The 24,989-nt window shown below is 40.5% G+C and overlaps 1 protein-coding gene across 2 annotated transcripts in view; it reads left to right on the forward strand.

Moving 5' to 3' along the window:
* Positions 1 to 24,989, forward strand: part of adamts17.S (ADAM metallopeptidase with thrombospondin type 1 motif 17 S homeolog) — a 163,702-nt gene that overhangs the window by 116,287 nt on the left and 22,426 nt on the right. The window contains exons 15-20 of one of the 2 annotated variants that reach the window (XM_018255276.2): positions 3,256 to 3,376; positions 5,654 to 5,728; positions 8,756 to 8,836; positions 13,679 to 13,836; positions 15,772 to 15,931; positions 17,459 to 17,594. In XM_018255276.2, the coding sequence (XP_018110765.1) occupies positions 3,256 to 3,376; positions 5,654 to 5,728; positions 8,756 to 8,836; positions 13,679 to 13,836; positions 15,772 to 15,931; positions 17,459 to 17,594 (731 nt within the window). The remainder of the gene's footprint in view (positions 1 to 3,255; positions 3,377 to 5,653; positions 5,729 to 8,755; positions 8,837 to 13,678; positions 13,837 to 15,771; positions 15,932 to 17,458; positions 17,595 to 24,989) is intronic. The other variant, XM_018255277.2, reaches the window with a different exon arrangement.

The following is a 24,989-nucleotide window of genomic DNA, read 5'->3' on the forward strand; positions in this document are numbered from 1 at the left end:
TTTGAATCTGAGCTGAATGCTGGGGATCAATTGCAAACTCACTGAACAGTTATGTCCAATGTGGTCCCCTTTCAAGTCACTGACTAACTTAGAGTTAGAGAGCTGAAAAGCAGGAAGTAGTGTTCTGTAATGTTAGACACCCAGTCTTTATAGATTACATACTAACTAACTATATTAGAAAAATTTTTTATTTTGCACAACCTGTTTGCCCAGTTTTTATTTTTACACAGAACTGTTCCTTTAAGTGCCTACATCTTTATCCACTGCTATATGTTCATATCAGGGTGATCTAGAAGCTTTTCCTGGTTAGGTAAATAGCAATTAATACCTTTCAGGGCTCTAGTCAGTTATAAAAAGGAAATAATTGCTTCTATTAGATCGAGGAAAACTTTAGCCATGGTACTGTATAAGGCACTTAAGGAATCACTAATCCAGTGATGTGTAGCTACAGACTTAATTCTATACAGAATAAGAGATAGGAAGGGGAACAATCTACATTAAGGGAAGCAGGTTCACATCAATATCTTATCCATTGTTATATTTAATTTCTGGGTTTTGTATACCAAATCCATCCATTCCACATCCAGCTCATGATGTTATTCTTGGTCCTGCTACCACTTTGTGGCAATAGTTGCTTTCCCAGTTGTAGGAGATACACCAGAAGTGATCTAGCAGCATTGAAAGCATTCCTACTTCTGGATCTTTGAGCCGATATACTGGCTGATCTAAAACCTGCACCCAGAAACACTTAAAGGACCGGTAACAAGTCTTTATTAAGAAATAACTTACCGAAACTCCACTTGCGCTCCTCTTCAGAAACGGCGTCCGGGCGACGATCCATCGTACGATCGCCTTTTCTGAAAAGGGGCACAAGCGGAGTTTCGGTAAGTTATTTCTTAATAAAGACTTAGCGACTTTAAAGTTTAATATGTGTTGGTGTCTTTTTTTCGTAGCATATTAACGAATTTTTTTGCTGTTACTGGTCTTTTAAGCAGGTCACAAAACCATCATATGTGATTCAGGGATCACTTTACTTGGTTGTATCTTCAGCACCTCGATGAGGCGTTGGGATAAATCAATGTTGGACATCTGGACCATCTAGTAAAACATTTCTCCCCTAGAGTCTGCCGGAAAGAGACCATTAGCTTCCCATTTTCTTAAATAGCTAGGCAGTCCTTGGGAATTCAAGTTATTTAGTATTAAATACATGTGGTAAGGCTTTCCAGTCTTACTAGTCCATCCAGTCTATCGCTTATTGGTTAATGTTATCTTTATATGACATGCTACCATTCCAGCACAATGGCCATGTATCCTAAAACCTATATAAGGACGCTGCCTTCCAAATAAAGGAAATTTGAATGGATTACACTATGAGAGTGTAGTCAGCTGAATTTGGCTTGCCTTGAGATAGATGTACAGTATTCTAAAGAACCCTCCTCCAAAGACAAATAATTCAGATTACTACTATATATTATCATGTATAAGATTTGAGTCCTCCTAAACCTAATCACTACTTGATTGAGCATACTGTATTCCTTTGGTTTTACCCTTCTTCCAACTAGGACATCCATTATTGGGGTATAATTCATCAAATACTTTTTATTCTAGAAAAATAGAAATATATCTTGTGCAGTGTACAACTTGTGAGCTTCCCCCCAAAATAGTGTCCTGCCTTACTGGCAGTTAGGCAGGTTAAAAAAAGTTAAAAGGTTGCACTTGATGGACTTGTATCTTTTTTTCAACCTAACTTACAATGTACTATGTTACTTTCCCCGAATTGTTTAGGTTTCAATCAGTTACTACCTTACCCTCAATCTTCTTATTAATTGTGTGTAAAAAGTGCTCCATCCTTATTGCTTAATGTGCCACGTCTTTAGCATTTTACTGATCAGTATCTGCAGCTCCACAATGAGTTTTTTTAATACAGCATTCTAGGAAATTGCTTTTCAGTTCAATTTGCCCATCTTTGCATGATTCACCGTCAGCTGGAACCAGTTAGAACTCATTGGCCTTCAGTACAGAAACCCATCCTTTAATTTCCCCTGAGATACCTTTGCCTGTATTCCTGCCAACACTTTGCTCTTATACCAATGTCTGAGAGTGAGAAGATGGTGAAAGTATGAAGGGCCTGTAGTTAATTCTGTATTATCTATTGACATGCTGCCCCAATGTTGATCAGACAGTAATCTATAGATTTATTATCTGTTTACTTTAAACAGGCCCGGATTTAAAATGCAAAGGGCTTTGTGTGAGCTGTGAATGTCCATGAGAGAGTCGGGACCCTGGGGTCTCATTAGTATATGACAGACATTCAGAAGCACATTTATCAAAGGTCGAATTTCGAATTCATGTGAGTTATTAAAAAGTCCCCTAAACTCCCAAAAATTTGAAATTCCAAATTTATTAAAAAATAACATTTTTAAAACTCGGATGAATTAAATCAACCCGAAAACTCGAATCGATTCAAATCGAATTCTATTTGATTTTAAAAAAACTCTCCAAAAAAACACTCAAATGTCAGGAAGGCTACAAACAACTCCAGATTGATCCCTAGACCTCTCCCATTGACTTAAATAGCAATTTGGGAGGTTTTAGGTGGCAAATAGTCGAATTTGAGTAATTTAAGGGCCAGAGTATGATAAATCTTGAAAATTTAATTTGAATTTCAAACTGGAATTTGACAGTTTTGACCATATAAAAAACAAAAATTCAATTTCGATTTTTCAATTCGACCCTTGATAAATCTGCCCCTTAGAATCAGAATTTAAAAAAAACTCCACAAAATATTCTCAAATGTCAGGAAGGCTGCAAACAACTCCAAATTGACCCATGGACCTCTCCCATTGACTTAAATAGCAATTTGGGAGGTTTTAGGTGGCAAATAGTCGAAATGGAGTAATTTAAGGGCCAGAGTATGATAAATCTTGAAAACTTAATTAGAATTTTAAAAAAAAAACTCGAATCTTATTTGAATAACTCCCTAGTCGAATTTGACAGTGTTGACCATAAAAAAACGATTTTCAATCCGACCCTTGTTTAATCTGCCCCTTAGAATCAGAGAAATTAGCGTAATTGTTCATCAGTTTTGGATAGGGATGAAACATCCCTCCGAGTATTATGTATAACTTCAAATACTCGAATACCTTGAACACTATTTCTTATTTCTCTTGAGGTTTGTCCCCTGCAATTACATCTTATAAACCTCTCTTTTGGCAACAGCCTCCTTTTCTCATTCATAATTTTGTCCTGCTGTAGAAAATTGGCTGTGATGGGATCATTGGCTCTTCTGCTAAAGAAGATCGATGTGGCATATGCAGTGGCGATGGAAAGACCTGCAAGGTTGTGAAAGGAGACTTCAATCACACCAAGGGAATGGGTGAGTAATTAGCTTTGTTACTGACTTTGTGTCATTACAGTGGAAGTCAATTGGCCTGTTTTAGAGCCACATTTTCGGATAATCGTAATGTGCCCTGTGCCCCAGGGTAACTTTGATGTACAAAATATAGCCAATATTTCAGCATGTCCCAGATTGTGTACAGATTGGTTTGTTCCATTTTCTCTGACTCTAGTAAATGGACTGTTGAGATGTACATCACTGCCTACAACCTGCAGCCCACTGCTTGGCCGATCCTATTCTTTACATTAACATAGCAGCAACTTTATATTATGAGGGAGTCTGCCCCTGTGCCCGTTGCTAGTAATGCCATTGCCATACTCAATGTCTAAAGCATATTCATTACCAGTACATCACTGTTGCGATGAAATGAACTTTCTTTTCGGTTGGTAAGTTTGGCCAGCTTTCAGAAAGTTCCACCGTGGTACTTGGCAGCGTTTACAATTAAGAAATTAAGATAATTGTAAAATGGACATCGGCACAGCCTGTGATGTTCTCAGTATTTGTTATTTTGTCCCTGTATGTTTGGCTTAAAAATCATTATTATTGTTCTTTGCCCCTTACCTGGAACAGCAGAGAGTTTCTGCGGAGAACAGAGGGCATCTGTGCTTGTAATTGATTGGAGACCACAAGGCTTGGACAGGATTTATCCCAAACACAGCCAATGGGGCAGCTCCTAGTGCAGGAAGCACTCTCTGGAGACTTCTGGGAATTCCTACGAAGACATAGGCTCATATTGTTAAGACTAATTCACATAGAGGAGACGTTAGCAAAGGGTACCGGGGGGGGGGGGATTTTCCTAAGGAATTTGCTCCAGATTTCAGGATTTCCTGTATGTTCTATTTATTATTTCTTACCATTACCAGGAAGAAAATAAACACTTTTCATTTCTAGGAAAAGCTTTATACAAATGCTAGACAGGCAGCTTCTTTATTTGGGTACATTCTGGCAGGTTAAACTAGTTAGACTCTCATTTTTGGTACATGTGATTGCTTTCTTTGCCCAGCTTGGTCACCAACACACCTAAGCAAAGTAATAGAAATGCTTTTGTTTAAAAAAAAAACCAGGAACCCCAAGACTGAGCTTCAAACAGGAACCTATGGCCCTAGAGTTGTTGAAAATTAAGAGGTCCCAGCACTTTCCAGCAGTCTTCAACAACAGCAACAATAGTGTATACCATAACATAAGCACAGATTAAATGCAATAATGAATCCTAGTCCTTTAAATTGGCTTAATGGGGTTCTTGGGAAGATCATTTTAAAGGTACTGTGTATCAGTGGCATAACCAGGGCCGCCATTAGAAATCACGGGGTCCTGTACAACCCCAGATCCCGCACACCCCACAGTTAAAATCTGACAGACATCAGCGCTAAAATGGTAAAACCACCCCCCCACACACAAGTTATAAAAAGCCATTGATGGTCAGGGCCCCCCATAAAAGTTTTTTAAAAAAAAGAAATTGGTGGTCACGGTCACCCTACAAGTTAAAAAAAAATAATTGCTGACCTGAGCCCCCCTATAAGTTAAAAAAAGATGGGCCCCGGGGCCCCCCACAAAAGTTTTTTAAAAATTCATTGGTGGCCAGGGTCCCCCATAAGTTAAAAAAAGTTAGCGCCAGGGCCCCCATAAAGGTTATTTAAAAAAACATTGGCGCCAGGGCCCCCCTTACAAGTTAAAAAAAAAACATTGGGGCTCCAGAGAACATTTAAAAAAAAAAAACACATTGGTGGCAGGGGCCTATATAGTATTAAAATAATACATTTGTGGCTATGGGTTTAAAAAAAAATAAAAAAACACATTAGTGTTCAGTAGAACGGAACTCGTGGCTTCAGGACTTCAACTTTGGCTCTTTTCGTGACTTTGGGTCTTTTCGCGGCTTCAGGACTTCAGCTGTTCGGGACTTCTGTGGTTCAGGACTTCGGAAGAGACAGCACGGCTTTGGCTCTGCCAGGGTGGGCCCGGATATAGACCCCTTTAGGCCCGGGACTGGTACAGGAGTACCCCCTGTGCCCCCCTGATGGCGGTCCTGGGCCTAACTACTTATTAGCAGGGGGACCAGGGGGTAAGGGGGCCCAGAAAGGTCCAGAGTCACCTTCCTCCTTGCTTTCACTTATTCCATCTGATCTGTTCACTAATGGCCACGTAGCGTGTTGGCAGCAACATGACATGGATGGGGGCCTAGGAAAGCGAAGTTTCGCCACTGCTGTGTGTGTTTTTGGTTAGTTACAAAGATGCCTCATGATCTGTTTGTGTTCCCAGTTAACCGTAGTCATTGTAAGAAGGTTTCCACATGTGTCATGACAAAGGCAAAAGCACAGCCCAAGTGTTTCACATGTAAGCCCAGTGTGACCCCCGTGTGGCCCTCCCTCTCTGTGACTAGCCTGTCTACTTGCTGTTTGCTTGGTGTTCTCTGGGATAGTGTTGTTATTGAATACACAGTCATGTATCAAAAGTCTTTATTGTCTGTTCCCAAACTTTAACCCCTTCACTGCAACTTTGGCTGAGATTCGCTATCCATTCTCTGTTAGAAAAACCATAGGGATGGTTCCCCCCAGTGGGAGAAGACTTCTGCTCCTGTTGAAAAAGGGCCACTGTACATTTTAGCTGTGCTGCAAAATTATTCAGGTGCAGGATCCATTACCCAGAAACCTGTTACCCAGAAAGCTCCAAATTATGGAAAAGTTGTCTCCCATAGACTCCGTTTTATCCAAATAATTCCTTTTTCTCTGTAATAATAAAAGAGAACCTTGTACTTGATCCAGACTAAGATATAATTAATCCTTAGTGGAGGTAGGGATGCACCAAATCCCCTTTTTTGAATTCAGCCGAGCCCCCAAACCTTTGAGAAAGATTAGTCTGAATACCGGATCCGAACCCTAATTTGCATATGCAAATCAGTGAGGGGGAGGGGAAAAGAGCCACGTACGAAGTGAGCTGCTAAAAAAATTTTTACTTTCTTGTTTGTGACGAAAAGTCACATGATTTTTCGGATTTGGCCGAATCCGAATCCTGCTGAAAATGGCCGAATCCTGGCCGAATTAAGAAACGAATCCTGGATTCGGAGCATCCCTAATTGAAAGCAAAACCAGCCTATTGGGTTTATTTAATATTTACATGATTTTCTAGTAGACTTAAGGTATGAAGATCCAAATTATAGAAAGATCTGTTATCCGGAAAGCACCAGGTCCCGGGCATTCTGGATCACAGTTTGCATACCTGTACAAAGGAATATCTATTTTTGCAACGTTTATGGCGTCTCTCTGTACATGCTATTATAAAATGTATTGAGTTGCCCCTGGGACTGGAATTTCCAGTTACAGTCCTTTCTGGCTGCCAGCCTTTCTAGCTTTCTAGGCCATGGTCCCTACTTGCTTCCCATAGGAGGAGTATAACACAATAGGAACACTATGGGAGGCTATAAAATAAAATTGAGGCCAGAAAGCCTGACATAATGGGTACTTAGGAAAAACTGAAACTGCAGTGTTGTTTTTACCTGGAGGAATCGAAATCATTTGTAATAATAGAGTAACATATTATTTCCACGAGACAATTTCAGAGTTGCTACAGAAAAAAAAAAGTATAGTGTCCCTTTAAGTTTCTCCTCTGACAAAGAGTGCAGGCCTTTGTTTTGTGCTACATGTCCAATCGAGGCATGAAATCGGATAATAAAACAATGGAGAAATGTAAATCACTGAGACTAAGAGATTCAAAGCCAGTGAAGGAAATGTGTTTCTAATATGCAGCCCACAACCAATGAGTTACATTTGGACATATTTGGGAAGTGATTGTTGAATATCTCATGTATATTCACAAGAGTACAATCATGTGTGCATAAATTCATTGTTTGTATGGGGTCTGAACAAAGACCCAGTGGATAAGCGTGGGGGTTTCTTACCTCCAACCAAGCCCCGTGATGTGCCTCGTGCAGTTTTTCTACTGCTCTTCCTGGTATTATATGCAAACACTGAGGCCCTGGCTCTTAAATTGTGTTTGAACCCAGTGCCCCTAATAAAAAAAAAAATACCTTGCCTCCTGCATTGAAGGGGTTAACTCATTCACTACCAGAATCCCCTGTCTCCCATAGTAAAGTGGATGATTTCTCAAATGTACAACTTCGTTTTCAGAGAAATTCTCAAGAAAAAAACTGAAAAGCCTTATATCTTGATTGCACTTGTGATAACGGAATGCTTTAAGAGAGTAACACTTTGATAAATCATCCCATGGGTTTTTTGTTCACGTGGTTAAAGGAGAAGGAAAGGTTAAAATTAAGTAAGCTTTATCAGAAAAGTCTATATAAATAGACCAGTAAACCCTCAAAGTAATGCTGCTCTGAATCCTCTGTCAAAAGAAACACAGCATTTCTTTCCTTCTATTGTGTACACATGGGCTTCTCTATCAGACTTCTTGTTTTCAGCTTAAACCTCCAGGGCTTGGGCTTGAGCATGCTCAGTTTGCTCCTCACACCCTCCCTGCTGTAATCTGAGCTCAGAGCGAGCAGGGAGAGACTCAGACAGGAAGTGATGTTACAACAAGCTAATATGACAGCCGCTATCCTAAACAAAGAGTTTCTAGAGCAGTTTACTCAGGTATGGAAAAGCATTCTAAAGAATAAAAATGGCTTTCTAGCTTGCACTGCTGTGGCTAATCTATTAGCAATAAACCACCTTGGTAGCTTTCCTTCTCCTTTAATGCGCCTCATATAGGGGGGTTTGCTTGGCCCACGTTTGCATGCCTGAACTCTCTCGTTCGTCTCCATGTACAGCGGAGCTGGTGAGTGTGTACGGTTTGTGTCCCATTGCATGATGTAACCCTGAGCAGTAACAAGATCTGGCTTATAGCTGGACCCCTTCACCCCGAGCCTTAACAAATTAAACAAGCCATTTTTCCTTGTGACAAGTGTCCTGCAAGGTCATCTCTCTCTCAAGATGACAAATGATGAAGTGTCAGAGGGTCTGGCATGGGTGCAACATAAGCATTGCTCTGCCAAACCCAACACAATGTGCTGCTATTTACAGTGTAGCCGCTCACACACTTGCCTGCTAAGTCTATTTGACATCATGTATTTGTTCAGGCTGCAGCATTAAGACTTGCTGATCTTGGGTTTTCTCAGGCTAGCATTGTGTAACTTTTTGTGGATGTCCATCACCTGTCTGTCTAAAGTTGAGTTTTATCTGCATGCTTTTTGTCCATGAGCTGGAGAGGTGAACTTGTCTTGGGATTTGCTAAATTTTCCGAGAATCTGTTGTGGCCACTAACTATTCAAGGGTGAAGGTAATGAAATCGTATTAAAGTGGTATCTCCAGTCCAGGAAGTATGTCACTTTCCCTGAAAACTGTTGTGTGGATTACCTTTGTTTCACAGGTTATATTGAAGCCGCTGTGATCCCTGCAGGAGCCAGGAGAATTCGGGTAGTGGAGGACAAGCCAGCGCACAGCTTTCTGGGTAAATATCATATGTACTGGGAAAAGTAAACCCAGGAGTAATTAGCCTATTCTCTCCCCATAGGAATAATATCACGAATTGCCTTAAGATTTATCTTTCAAACATAAAGTATGGGCATAAATCAAACTGTCTGTATTCTGATTTAATACTGTATTCTTGAGGGTGAATGAGTTTGCATATACAGTAGTCAGTAAAAACAGCAGCTAGGTCTCACTTATCCTCATTTTCCTTCCATAGAGATAATCTAGAGCAGTGGTTTCCATGATCTTCTGGTTCAGGCAACCCTTTAAGGTCCAACATTTGGTCACAGCACCGCTTACCTCATAATAGGGTTACAAATATATGAAAACATTGCTGCATTAGCCATACAGTAATGGTTTCTAGAATTCCCAGGATAATATAAACGTGTTCACCCCAAATGACACCCTATCTGAGCCTCTCAGTTGTTGGTCCTCATCCCATAGATTGGGAATGACAGATGTAGAGGAAGTGATAAGGTCCTTTCAATATTAATTAGCTGGTTAAAGGGGTTGTTCGCCTTCCAAACACTTTTTTTTCAGTTCAATTGTTTGCAGATTGTTCACCAGAAATAAAGACTTTTTTTCAATTACTTTCCTTTTTTTATTTTTAAAGTTTAAAGTTGAATGTTAGTGTCTCTGATGTTTTAGGGCAAGGCCAGACGTGTCATTTTTACATTGTGTTTTTAAAAAAGCTCTGTCGGGCGTAAATAGGCTTAAACTGCACTACCACTGGAAAACGCACTATTGCAATTCTCACAGGGCGCCTGCAAGATGAAATCCGCCACAGGACGCCAGTATTGGCGTTTTTTTTTTAGCAGAAACGCCAATACGTCAAGAAACTAGCAAATTAAAAGACTCTGCAAGTTTGAAACCACACGTTATGTAAATACTCAGCGTATTTTAAATATGGCGTCCAAATTCTCGCGAGATAATTGACGCATATACGTTTTTACGGCCGGCAAACTAATTACATTGTGTATTGATGATTGACATTCCTGCTCCATTTTGCATGTAAATAGTTTTTTCTATATCTAAATAGCTTTTCCATTTTCAGCCACCGGAATTATGGGGAACGAGAACAATGAGAAGTGCATGTTGGGAAAAGAAACCTACGTGCTGAAAAACGCATGTTAAAGGTCGCGTGTGGTTTTAGTGGCATATTTACGCAGCGTAAAAACGCAACGTAAAAAGGCCAAATCTTAGTCTTTCGGCTCGGTAATTCAGGTGCAGATTCTGAACAGTTACAAAACATTTAGTTGATACATTCTTAATCAGCATCTCTGCAGTATTAGCAACTATTGTATCAACAGCTGCCTGTAATGAAACTCAGGGATTCTGCTTAGCAGGGACAAAGATAAGAAAAGTAGCAACTAAATGTTTCAATTTAGAACAGTTAACAGGGTCGGTGACCCCCCCACACTCTCCCAGAGCTGCTTTATAAGGTGAAAAATTACACTTTACACTTCAATATTAGAAAAAGCGTCACACATAGAAAATAGAAAGTAATTGGAAAAGGTTGTTATTTCTGGTGAACTGTCTGAAAACTAGGGATGCACCGAATCCAGGATTCAGTTCGGGATTCGGGCAGGATTCAGCCCTTTTCAGCAGGATTCGGATTCAGCCGAATCCTTTTGCCCAGCCAAACCGAAACCAAAATAGTGGATTCGGTGCATCCCTACTGAAAACAACTATTTGTTTGAAGGTGAACAACCCCTTTAAGCAGATACAGTAAGAAAGATCAGCAAAGACTTCAGCTATTGTAGTTATAAAAATAGGTCATTTTGTGAAACTTGTGTAAGTTAAGCAACAGAAAACTGGCGTTTTAACATTGAGCTATACGTTAGTTCCGGCATAAATTTAGAATTTTAATTATGCATGGAAGGAATGTTCTGTGGGCACAGTATTAGTATCCTCATACCTTACAGTCTGTTTAAGGGATACAGGTGGAAGATGACTCTTACTACTAGATATTGGTTATAGTATATTAGTTTATTAACTCAGCCAGTTAGCTAGAGGCAGAAGGTGGTTGGTAGAAGGGAACCAAGGCTAGCCCTTACTACTGAACAAAAAGTCTGATCACAAATTGTGAAATAATCTCTTCATTGTTATTCCTAGAAATCAGAGGTGGTTAATGCGTTACTAATTAAGAGTTGGTTAATGCTTTACTAATGAAGACGTGGTTAATGCCTTACAGGCGGCAATAGATGTGAAACTGTTTGTGGGGTGGATGTGCTAAGCTGAGGTTCTGAAAAAGAAGAGATGTGCATGGAAATGAAAAAGTGAAGGTGTCAAAGAACAATTTCCGTTCCAGTTCCTCTCCCACTGAGTTGTCATCATGGCCGTCCTCCCACAGTGCTCTGAGCTGGGAAGAAACCTGAGAGACTGGACATTGCCAGGGATTGTTCCCCCAAGGAGAATTCCTTGAAAAGCTGGACTGCAGGCAACTATGTGCTAGTAATTCGCACATAGTATTTGCTCAAGAATTCGGCACATCTCTTCATGCAAAAGCACCTTTATTTCCTTAAATCATCTGGCAGCAAAATTAGTGGCGGGGAAAAAAAAAAATCAGCATCTGGTTTATCAAAGGCAAATCTCCAGCTGCCTCAGGGGCATGGCTTTTCCTTTACTCTGCTGCACAGCTTTGTGCTTGGGCATTACTGCTATGCAGTGCCGGAGTTTGGAAAGGGCTGGCCCCAGACTTGAGAGAAAAGATAGTGTAAATTAGGATCATACAAGTCTGTAGTTCAACTACAGTTCCCAGGACTGTAACAGTGTTATTGGGGCCATGATGCACGTGGCATTTATCTAATGCTCCATATAGACTCAGGTTCTTTAAATGTCATGAACATCTGCCTGTCATTGTGCACACATTTAGGCCCAGATTTCTGCCCCGTAAGCAGAGTTACAGTCATGTGTCTTTCATGTACTTTTATAAAGAAACAGAGAGTTTTGGAGCAGTGTCTTTTTCTTTAGCAGCATTTATCCTATGGCAGAGACATGCCACATGTAACATTGCTGTAACAGCTAAAGAATGGACATCCCTTGTATGATTTTATCCACCAGTTGGGATTTAAAATATATATAGTGTTTGCTGGGAGACAAGAGAGTACAGCGGCCCCAGGGTTCCTGACTTATTTGAAGTCTGAGACTTTTGCCAGTAAATAAGGTAAGCAATAGGGAACATATGAAAAATATATAGAAACAAGGGTGTAAACAGATTAGATGTTCATATTTACACCAGCGTTTGCCAAACTGTGGGTCTAGCCCCCTTGAAGGGGAGCAGTGGCAGGGGCTCAACTTGAAGGCCACCATTTGCTCTCCTAGATACTAGGGATGCACCAAATCCACTATTTGATTCGGCCGAATCCTTCGCGAAAGATTCGGCCAAATACTGAACCAAATCCCAATTTGCATATGCAAATTAGGGGTAGGAAGGGTAAAACACTTTTTACTTCCTTGTTTTGTGACAAAAAATCAGGCAAATTAGGATTCAGTTTCGGTTCGGCCGAATTAGAATCCTGCTGAAAAAGCCCGAATTCCGAACCGAATCCTGGATTCGGTGCATCCGATACACATGAAATCTCACCTTGAAGGTCAGTTTGGAGGAGATTTAGGTTAAGTACTATATATATATATATATATATATATATATATATATATTTTTTTTTATTAGGGATGCACCGAATCCACTATTATTCGGCCAAACCCCCGAATCCTTTGTGAAAGATTCGGCCGAATACCGAACCGAATCAGAACCTTAATTTGCATATGCAAATTAGGGGTGGGAAGGGGAAAACATTTTTTACTTTTCTAACAAAAAGTCACGTGATTTCCCTCCCCATTAGGGTTCGGGTTCGGTTCTGCCGGGCAGAAGGATTCGGCCGAATCCTGCTGAAAAAGGCCGAATCCCGAACCGAATCCTGGATTCGGTGCATCCCTAATAAATAAATATATATATATAGTATATGACTGTTACACCAATATTTATAACTGTTTTACACTGTGTGTATTTGCTGGATCCCTGCTACCTCTCATCATGTTCAATTCACAAAGTCCAGCAAGCAACTAAGCTAAATGCTCCATTTATTCTAACAGCCCCCCTTATCCAGAGTTCTGCAAGCCATTCTTATTGCTTATGGGAGACGTTCCAGTGTGTCCCTCCCTCTTGTGCTGAATGGCTGCTTCTCTCTACACGCCAACATCACCTTGGACAGCAGTCATGCTTGTGTTTTCATTCGCAGTGGATATGGTCTGAGGGACAGGAAGCAGCTTGGAGGTGTTGCATGTGAAGCTCAAATCCAGTCTGAGAGCAGATCCAAGATCAGACTGTCAGGGCTATTTGCTGGTGGCAGGGAAATAAGAAAAGTATTTTCATCTCACAATGGCACAAGGCATGCATGGGGCATAAATAATGCACAACTCCCTAAGCAACAAGTGAGGGATAGAAGAATGTAATCTGATGCTTGTAGACATTTCAGCCCTTGGATGCCGTGCACAAGCACATGGGCTAAAGGTAGCTGAAAAAGAAGAGAATTTGGCAGAGAATGGTGGAAAATCTGCAAAATGAGAAAAGAGAATGTGGGAATTTGCAAGCGTGCGCTGAGAAGCACAAGGGAGAGAGCAGGGATTAGAGGGAAATGTGAGTACGCACAGAGGAACCTGGACTTGTGAGCCCAAGACACAGCTTTATTGTCAGGGTAGACCATGGAAAATATGTCCTGCAGCCCCTAGACAGGAAACTATTGGGGTGTGGCGCTCCCGCTTTTTCAGGTGCAATGCATTCACCCCGCACTCATGTGCATCCTGGTTTTAACTCTTTCAGCTCTGAAAGATTCTATCAAGAAATCTATCAACAGTGACTGGAAAATTGAGCTCCCAGGGGAGTTTCAGATTGCTGGCACCACCATCCGTTATGTGCGCAGAGGCCTATGGGAGAAGATCTCTGCAAAGGGACCTACAAAGACCCCCTTGCACCTCATGGTAACCTTGTCACATCTGCTCTTTTATTTGTGGAGACCATTTTCTGGCATTCCCACGTGACATTTACATTCAATGTATTTTTTGGGGACAGTTTGCAGGCCAGCGAATGACCAGGGCTTAGTACATACAACAGAGATTGAACAGTTCTTCCCTTTCTGCATGTATTGCACAATGCAGTCCCAGCTAGGATATGTCTATTACACATAATACACAACATGGCACTCTGTCATTCTTATGTTTGGATTCAAATTGTCTTTTTGCTCAGTTATGTTTACACGGCCAACAAGCAGATGGCTGCAAAGTACACCCCTTTCACAGCTACCCATCTTTGTGTTTTGCAAATCACACAAACCAGTCATTCATTCTTGCGTTCGGCATTTGACGTGTGCATCCTATTATTTCAGCCCAATTGAACTGCAGCAGTTGGAGAGGTATACCCTGGAGCTCCTGTCTGGTTCAGGGGTGGTGGTAGCTCCAGGGTTCCCCTGCATTCATAGGAAGTGGTACTGAGAACAACAGTACAAGGTGCATTTTTGTTAATAGTTAATAGTGCTGTTCCAGCAGAATTCTGCACTGAAATCAGTTTCTCAAAAGAGCAAACAGATTTTCTTTATATTTAATTTTGAAATCTGACATGGGGCTAGACATATTGTAAGTTTCCCAGCTGCCCCAGTCGTGTGACTTGTGCTCTGATAAACTTCAGTAACTCTTCGCTGCTGTACTGCAAGCTGGAGCGATATCAACCCCTCCCTTTCCCCCCCAGCAGCAACAATGGGAAGGTAACCAGATAACAGCTCCCTAACACAAGATAACAGCTGCCTGGTAGATATAAGAACAGCACTCAATAGTAAAAATCCAGGTCCCACTGCAACACATTCTGTTACATTGAGTAGGAGAAACAACAGCCTGTCAGAAAGCAGTTCTATCCTAAAGTGCTGGCTCTTTCTAAAAGCACATGACCAGGCAAAATGACCTGAGATGGCTGCCTACACACCAATATTACAAGAAAAAATAATACACTTGCTGGTTCAGGAATCAATTTCATATGGTAGAGTGAATTATTTGCAGTGTAATCAGTGTAATTTAGAAATGAAAACGACATCATAAAAATCATGACAGAATCCCTTTAACTTTAATGAATGGGAAATGAAAACTCACTGTGGTACTGAGAGTAAATGACCCATATAGATAAGAAGCACCATATAAACTACTTGCCATTTACTGTACTTATTAAGTAGCATGGTAATCAGAGAAATGATGAGCTTTAATTCTGTAAAAACTGCATATATTCACAAAACTTTATGATAGTTGCAAAGCTATAATCCTGAAAACCTATATCAATTATTCTCGACATTACAAGGTAAGGTAAAAGAAATAGCCTTGGGGGCTTGAGGTGGTGTGTTCTATTGCTTCATATAATATGTTACAAGACTGCTGCTATTACATAGAGGCAAGGACTTCTAATTGCAACTGAGGTTTGAACTAGAGTCCTGCACCCTGTCCCCGTTTCCAAACTCTACCTGAACCACCCAAACCGTTAGCCTCGCCCAGGGGCCTGCACGAAACAGAAGTGACATTACAGGTTGGCGGAAGTAACGGCTTATCAACTAGATCAGGAGAAAAAATTACTTTTAACTTCAGGAGGTGGGGGGGAATGCAAGCCTGCAGTCGGCCCATATTCCCAGGCAGGGTACCCGCGGACTCCCGGAATGTTTGGGGAATAGGGTTTTTTTTTGCTCAAAACCCAAGTACCTGACTCAATGCAGGACCCTAGTTTGAACCCCTTCCTTTAGAATATTTTGTTGCTTAATACAAAATGTGCACAAAGTGTGTCAAGCAACTAGCCATGTGTTGGGCAACACTGCTAAGACAATGTAAGAATCTGGCTTGTGGTTTTGCAAGGTTTTTATTAACTGGCCACATTTTCTTTACCAGGTGCTGTTATTCCATGACCAGAATTATGGAATCCATTATGAGTACACAATTCCCGTGAACCAATCCTCAGAGCAGAAATCTGAGCCAGAGAAGCAGCCAGATCCTCTGTACATGTGGACACACAGCAGCTGGGAGGGATGCAGTGTACAGTGTGGGGGAGGTAAAGTCACACATCTTCACTTATTTATGGAAGCTCTCATTTTATACCCAGTGAATATATTTATGGAAGCTCTCATTTTATACCCAGTGAATATATTTATGGAAGCTCTCATTTGATACCCAGTGAATATATTTATGGAAGCTCTCATTTTATACCCAGTGAATATATTTATGGAAGCTCTCATTTCATAACCAGTGAATATGTTTATGGAAGCTCTCATTTTATACCCAGTGAATATATTTATGGAAGCTCTCATTTTATACCCAGTGAATATATTTATGGAAGCTCTCATTTCATAACAAGTGAATATATTTATGGAAGCTCTCATTTCATACCCAGTGAATATATTTATCGAAGCTCTCATTTTATACCCAATGAATATATTTATGGAAGCTCTCATTTTATACCCAGTGAATATATTTATGGAAGCTCTCATTTCATACCCAGTGAATATATTTATCGAAGCTCTCATTTTATACCCAATGAATATATTTATGGAAGCTCTCATTTTATACCCAGTGAATATATTTATGGAAGCTCTCATTTCATACCCAGTGAATAAGAATGAATCACACATCTGAGATTGGAGGACTTTTCTGCTTGGCAATGGCAGCAATAAAACATTTACAAATATATTATTTATGTTTGGTTTTAATATAGTAACTGATATTTAACTTATTTACTCCCAATTTGACTGATTTATATAGCAGAGTACAGCATCTGGGCTCTCTGTACCACATAACTCCATGTAATTCAGGTCCACTAACCTGTAGGTCCATCTTTGCACACATTACATCCCAGCAAAATGTAGTTATTATATTAAATGACCTCTACTTAAAGGAAAACTATAACCCCCGAACAGTGTAGGTCTCTATATAAAGATATTGCATAAAACAGCTCATATGTAAAACCCTGCTTCATGTGCATAAACCATTTTCATAATAATATACTTTTTAAGTAGTATGTGCCATTGGGTAATCATAATTAGAAAACTGCCATTTTAAAAAATAAGGGCCGCCCCCTGGGATCGTAGGATTCACGGTGCACACAAACCAAACCAAACATGTTAGGTCACATGAGCCAATTAAAAGACAGAGTTGTGTCTTTTGCTTTAACGCTTCTTCCTGTTACAGTTTGTGTATGTTTGGTCAGATGATCACTAAGGCAGCACACAGACCATAATGAAATGGTGGCAAGAGATGTAAAAGGGCAATTTTCACTTAAATAAATATACCAGTTTGGTAAGATTTTTTAATATGATACTTAATATGATATAAATCTATTATATAATCTGTTGCTTAAGTATTATATACCCGGCCTTCTGCATATCAGATGTCTCCAAATGTACATATTGAGACAATGTAGGTAATGATGTTGGCTATCAAAATATGTAAAGACTTTAGTTACCAAGACATACAAACTGTTTGCTCTCTTTCCTGGAAGAAGTCCTCTGTTTGCTTAATCAATCCACTGGTGTGTGTTTTTGCATGGTTTGTAATGAATATTGCTTTTACATGTCATTTTCAGGTGAACGACGAACAGTGGTGTCCTGTACGAAAATAGTGAATAAAACCATGATTATTGTGAATGACAGTCTCTGTCTTCACACGTCTCGTCCTGTGCCGCAGGTCCGCAAATGTAATGTTCATCCATGTCAATCCAGGTGAGAATTTTGTTGTTGTTGGTATTTTTTTCATAGTGCTTTGTACTTGCTGGGGGTCTTATACATTGCTCTCTAAATAACAGATTCACCTTCTTTCCATTTAGCAGGTACAAACAGTGTTCCAGAGTGCTGCATTTTGCCCCTTATGGAGTCTTTCATTGCTTGGTGTGTTGCTTCCTTCTTTAACCAGCATAGGTTGTACTTCTAGGTATATAAGGTGAAGTAGGCCTGCTGCTTATCTTGAATTAATCTGGACCACGAGAGAGACGTAGCTGTACCTGAATCTAACTAATCAGGCAATGAGTGACTGTACTTGGCTACTGCATATATTTATAGATCTACAATCAGATCATTATTTTACACAAGTAAGGAATATAAATATTCAGTGTTTTTACACAGATGCTGAAAAATAAAGTCACAAAAGGTTTTAACCTTTTAACCCGGGCTTATTCCAGTGAGCACCTCGGAGTGATCCTCTTCTGGCGTCTTCTTTCTTCAAATTCCCCGGGCAACCGCATGCACAGTAGAAAGAAATAGCTGACTTTTTAATTAAAGTTTGGCTTTTCGTTCTACTGCGCATGTGCAACCGTGCGAAGGAAGACGGAAGAAGATCTCTCCGTGGTGCTCACTGTTATAACCCCAGGCTGGTGCAGTTTTCTGCAGATAGGAGCACCGTAAATACAATCACTTGTGCAAGTGACTTTCCTTCTCCATTAAAGAAATTTCTTTTATTTGCTACAATACATTCACTTACAACACTTTCTAGTGGCGCAAACAGTAGTATATTAGTTCTGCGGCTTCAAGGGTGACATTTTAGGGCAGAGACACGCTCTGCTATTTTGGGAGATTAGTTGCTCAGAGACAAATCTTCTTCTTCTTCGGACGACTAATCTCCCCGGACGACTAATCTCCCCGGACTGCCTTCTCGCCAGCGGGGTGGCACTCGGATTGCTTCGGCTTTCCAAAGTCGCCCAAAGTTTCTAAAGGCAACTTCGGGGAAAAAACAAAGCGTTCCAAGTGCCATCCTGCCACTGATTTACATTATAGCCAGCAGGTAGGGGAGATTAGTCGCCCAAAGAAGAAACGATTTGTTGCTGGGCAACTAATCTCCCTGAAATAGCAGCGTGTCTCTGCCCTTATACTTCAAGAGTAATGAGCATTCTTAATTGAAAAGCTCAACTGCACAGAACATGAGCCCTTTCACCTCCTGCTACCTGTGTCCCCTGCCTATCTAAGTACCCAGAATAAGCAGTGTGAAGGTGCTGACATGCTGGGAGATTTGGCAGCTCTCTACTGATCTGGCACACTGCATTCCCACACTTACTGACCACATTCACTATTCAAGTGTTGCTCTCTAGATGCCCCTCAGCAAAGCTCTTTCAACTCAAACTTCACACTAAAGCTGGCCATAGACGCAAAGATCTGATCGTACGAATCGAGGATTCGTATGATTTTCGGACCGTGTGTGGAGAGTCCCGACATTTTTCGTCCGGCGGAGATCGGTCGTTTGGTCGATCGGACAGGTTAGAAAATTTCTGTCGGCTGCCGATAATATCTCTGCGTGTATTGCCGATCATACGATTTTCAGTGGGAGACTGTCACTAGCTTTGGTTGGACATAGATATCCTACGATTGCTGTCAGGGGCAGAACATTGCTGATCTGTTCTTTAACTAATCTGACTGGTAAGACTTTGATCTGAATGGTTAGTGGCGGGTCGGGAGATGGGAAAGTCCGATCGTACGATGATTCGTACGATCGGATCTTTGCATCTATGGCCAGCTTAACATTTGGGTTTCATCTGGCATTGGCTTCCAGTCCAGTCGTGGGCTTTCATAGAATACATTCAAAAGGTTTAAAGGAAGACGGCGTCTCTTGTAGATGAAGTTTATCCTGTACAACAAAATGAAGCCTGCAGCCCTCCAGCTATTTCTTAAAGGGATACTGTCATGGGAAAACATTTCTCAAAAGAGCAAACAGATTTTTTTATATTCAGTTTTGAAATCTGACATGGGGCTAGACATATTGTTTGTTTCCCAGCTGCCCCTGGTCATGTGACTTGTGCCTGGACTTTAGGATGGAACTACTTTCTGGCAGGCTGTTATTTCTCATACTTAATGTAACTGAATCAGTCTCAGTGGGACTTGGCTTTTACTATTGAGTGCTGTTCTTAGATCTTCCAGGCAGCTGTTATCTTGTGTTATGGAGCTGCTATCTTGTTACATTCCCATTGTTCTGTTGTTAGGCTGCTGGGGGCTGATATCATTTCAACTTGCAATACAGCAGTAAAGAGTGATTGAAGTTTATCAGAGCACAAGTCACATGACTAGGGGCAGCTGGGAAATTGACAATTTGTCTAGCCCCATGTCAGATTTCAAAATTGAATATAACAAAATCTGTTTGCTCTTTTGAGAAACGGATTTCAGTGCAGAAGTCTGCAGGAGCAGCACTTTTAACTGATGAGTTTTTTAAAAAAACATGTTTTCCCATGACAGTATCCCTTTAACTAGAATTTACAGCTTCCTCTGTGTGGAGCTGTGTAGAGCTGATATTTATGGAAATGTTATTGCCCTAAGGTGGCTATAAACCAGCTGCTAAATTGGCTTGTCCAGATCAAATCTGCAGATTATTGGCTTGTGTATAAACCCTGTGGAAAGCCTCTCCAAACGATATGTGTCTTAAAAATGTGTATATATATATCTATATATATCTATATATATATATATATATATCTATATATATATCTATATCTATCTATATATATATATATATATATCTATTAGTGAGGTGTGGGTCTACAAACAGTAGATCCTCACTCGACTGTAATCCAACCACTCCCAACCTGCATCCATCCCAACCGGCAAGGCACCTCTGTTTATAGCCTTGTGTCTGTCACGCCCCATTTCTGATGTCACAAATGGGACGGGGCAAGAGTGCATCTATAAATAGAGGTCGGCAGAAGCCGGGCAGAGTAAGGTCATGGGCAGGGAGAGCTCAGCCGAAAACTGCACATGACCTGGGTGGGTTCCAGGTGTTTTCGGCTGGCCCAAAAAATCTCATTGTGTGAGGACCACACCAGTAGTAGACCTAGTATGACCTGGTTGGTGGCCCAGGAGCCAAATGTTCAGATCTGCTCAAATAGTGGAGCAAGTGATCAGGCTAGGGGATGGCTCTGTATTAGACCATAGGAGTGGTGTAATAACTTGCTCCAGTTCTAGTAAGCAATAGATAGCATTAACTGTCTCAAAGTATGTGTTTGATTGGCTAGTATGGATTACTTTAGCTAAACCTGACTTACTTGGCATTATCACCTTATGGCTTTTTTTCTCACAGAGCAGATTTTCTTCACTTCTTCACAGTATCCAATGCCAATGACACAACTGACTTGTCTCAGCTGAGTTCGATCATTTCAGTCCAGTATAGAAAGAATGATCAAAGCAGATGAGTGGTTGTATGCTATTAGTTAGTGGAGCTACTTTGTACCATATAAGAGCCTTGACGCGGAGAGTAGCACGCCTAATTTGTTATCAGCTTCATCAAACCAGGTGTTCTTAAACAGGACCAAGAGACAATGGTATAAGCAATAAGATAACAAAATTTGTGTCTTGCAACGCTGACAACGCTGACTCTGCTCGTGAGGCAACTTTGGAAAACGAAGTGCCGCGAGTGCCATTGCGCTGGCGTTTTCTCATTATAGCAGGCAGAAGGCAGTTCAGGGAGATTGTCGCCCGAAGAAGAGGCGATTAGTCGCCAGACGACTAAATCTCTCCGAATCTGGCCGTGTGCCCCTGCCCTTAAGGGGAATAAAAACTGAAACTCAATCTCCCAGATTCCTTGCAGGGCTGGTACAGTATGTGAATGGAGGGCTTTGTGAGTCCTGAACGGACTGTTGATAGATAGTAAACTCTCTTGGGTCTGGGTTTTCCTACTTCCAGGCATTTTAAGGTTAGGGTATGGAACTCCTCAAGCTGTCACTGGTGGAACAGTGTTTCTGAGCTGCTGCCAGCTGCTTTAGCTACGTAGATATATGTTCCAGGGAAGTGTAGGTAAATCAAAACACTATTCTGTATATACTGTAGATGTATGGCTTAGCATGGCAGGTTGTCTTTCCATATACAATTGTGTTCAGATTAATAGCAGTCTAACATCACTAATCTGGTCAATTACTGTGTTTGGTAATGGTAGAAATTATATTTCTACATGGCAAATCATTTATTAGTAGGTGTAGTAGAGTAATAGAAAACCAACAGACCCAACAGTCATGACATGCATGCTGCTGATTCTGTGTAATTGAATTATTAGTTGAGGCTTATTCCAAATAATAGCAGTGTGGAGTTCAATTAGTGAGCTCATTCATTCCGTGTAAAAACAGGTGTCAATTACAGCCCTTATTTAAGGAAGGAAAGCAGCAAATGTTGTGCATGCTGGTTATAGTAAATTTCTCTCTGAAAATCTGAAATGGGTGGTTCCAGACATTGTTCAGAACACCATACTTTGAATAAAAAGTTGATTGGAGAGGGGAAAACATATAAAGAAGTGCTGAAAATTATAGGCTTCTCAGCTAAAATGATCTCAAATTTTTTAAATGGCAACCAAAACCTGAAAGACGTGGAAGAAAACAGAAAATTACCATTTGAATGGACAGAGGATTAGCCAAAATGGCAGTCAGTGATCATCTCCAGGAAGATCAAAGAAGGTGTAAAATTACCTGTGATACAGTTACAATTAGAAGACGCCTATGTGAAGCCAAGCTATTGACAAGAAGCCCCCGCAAAGTCCCATTGTTGAAGAAAAAACACGTGCTGAAGAGCTTACAATTTGCCAAAGAACACATTGGCCTAAAGAGAAATGGCTCAACATTCTGTGGACACCAGTAAATGAGCTACATCTTGGATCCAGACGAACAAGATTGACGTTATGGAGTGACCAGCCCAATCCCTGGACCTTAATCCAATAGAAAACTTGTGGAGTGACATCAAAAATGCTGTTTCTGAGGCAAAAGCAAGAAATGCAGAAGAATTGTGGAATGTAACAGGTGCCAGAAGTTGGGGGACTCCATACAACACAGATATGCAGCAGTTCTCAGAAACACTGATTATACAACTAAATATTAGTTCAGTGATTCAAAGGAAAGCAAACTCTTGAAACATTTTTCAGTTTATACAGTGAATGTTTATAAAGAAGAATGCAGACACTGCTATTTTTTGGAACACCCTAATATTCCCCTTTCTTCACTTTCTGTAAAGGAATAACACAAATTTGATACATTTTTCTTCATGTTTTGGTTTGGAATAGATTGTGCAGTGTTCCCAATGCATTTGAGTGTATAAAATAAAAGTTATTTATAAGGATTTTGAGCTTTATTCATGTTTTTAAACACCCTGCTATTATTCCGAACACAACTTTCTCTACAATGGATGCACGGCCCTGAATCTGGGTTCCATATATATTTCTTCTTAAAAAAAAATTATAATTTTTTGCTGGGCTGTTGCATCATGGGACATTTGTAATTGATACAGTCCTGACCTGGTACACAGTTACTGCTTTGCAGGCATTGATATTGAAATTCTTTTGTGATATACATACAAGCATGTACAGAGTGAGAGCAGCCATTAAATAATACTAGGGATGCACCGAATCTATTTTGGATTGGGCTGAACCCCCTAATCCTTTGTGAAAGATTCGGCCGAATACCGAAGGGTAGCAAGGGGAAAACATTTTTTACTTCCTTGTTTTGTGACAAAAAGTCAGGAGATTTCCCTCCCCAACCCTAATTACATATGCAAATTAGGATTCGGTTCGGCCGGGCAGAAGGATTCAGCCGAATCCTGCTGAAAAAGGCCGAATCCCGAACCGAATCCTGGATTTGGTGCATCCCTAAATAATACATATGAGAAGCTGGGACAACACCAGGCATAATACTCCCCTGGGACAACTCATAAACTGTCTCCAGAAATCAGGTTGGCAGCTATACCATTGCTTTTGCAATCTGTGTATAGTCAGCACTTTCTATGTGCTGGGAGACATCCATTAAGAGCTCTAGGTATTGTATACACACTAATATATATTCTGACATGTTTTGGTTTCTATGTAACAACAGATGTTGCCCCGTTTCCTTTCCAAATGCAGATTTCCAGGTAAATGATTTATGGCACTACATCTGCCAGCACCTCTCAGCTCTTCTAATCTCATATAAACATGGAAAGCTGAAAATATTTTTTGCTGAAAAAAACAAAAACAAATTGTTCTTTCTAGATAGCCCGTTAGCATATACTAGGCTCAATGTGATAAAAGTCACAGAGCTGCATCAGGGCAGGTAATCTATAGCAACCAGCCAGATGTTTTATTGCAAACCGGTAAATGGCACATGCTGATTGGTTACTAGAACTGGTAAAAAGTTTCCAGCTTTTATACATTAACCAAGTTGTTTTTAGTTCGAAAGTCCTTTATCTTTTCCTTGCCAGCTGTTTTAACCATTTTGGGTACAGCCAATTGAGAGTCCGCATTCCTCTTCTGTAGCAGTGATTCTTTAATGCAGAAGTTTAGATTCTATGTTAGCGGCAGGTTGGTTACCCCCTTCTTTTTTTTTATCCCAGTTCTACTACATTGCTAGAAATAATAGACTCATTGCATTGTGACTTCAGTCATCAGAATTTGGTTGTAGTTGATCTAGGGATGCACCAAATCCAGGATTCAGTTAGGGATTTGGCCTTTTCCAGCAGGATTCGGGTTCGGCCAAATCATTGTTCCGGGCCGAACCAAATCCTAATTTGCATATGAAAATTAGGGGCGGAAAGGGAAATCACGTAGCTTTTTGTCACAAAACAAGGAAGCAAAAAAATGTTTTTTCCACCTTTTTCCTGTCACTAATTTGCTTATGCAAATTAGGATTCGGTTTGGTATTCATCTCAAATCTTTCATGAAGGATTTGGGGATTAGGCCGAATCCCAAATAGTGGAATCAGTGCATCCCTAAATTGATCAGACCCAGCCATCCAGTTATCCACGAGCCCCCATGATGTTATCAGCCATCAATCCATTTAGTTATCTTGGGGTCAGACATTTCAGTATGTTATTACATGCATGCTACATAGCGCATTGGCCCATGTGTACTTTCAAGTCAGATGAATAGATGGCTCCTAGATCCCTTCCATGTTCCATGTTGCTACTTGCCTTTAAGTAGTCATTGAAGATTTAATCATGTTTCACATTCCCTATATGAAGGAGCAGATTTATCAAGGGTCAAATTTCGAATAAAAAAAACTTCAAAATTCAAATAAACAAAAAGACCAACCAAAATTTATTTTAAAAAAAATCTAAGTTTTTTTTTCAGGTGAATAGGCTGTATTCGTTCGAATTCGAATCGTATTAGAAGACTCGACTCGTAACATTATATTC

The sequence above is a fragment of the Xenopus laevis genome, chromosome 3S, assembly GCF_017654675.1.
Source record: "Xenopus laevis strain J_2021 chromosome 3S, Xenopus_laevis_v10.1, whole genome shotgun sequence".
In the NCBI taxonomy this organism is placed as follows: domain Eukaryota; kingdom Metazoa; phylum Chordata; class Amphibia; order Anura; family Pipidae; genus Xenopus; species Xenopus laevis.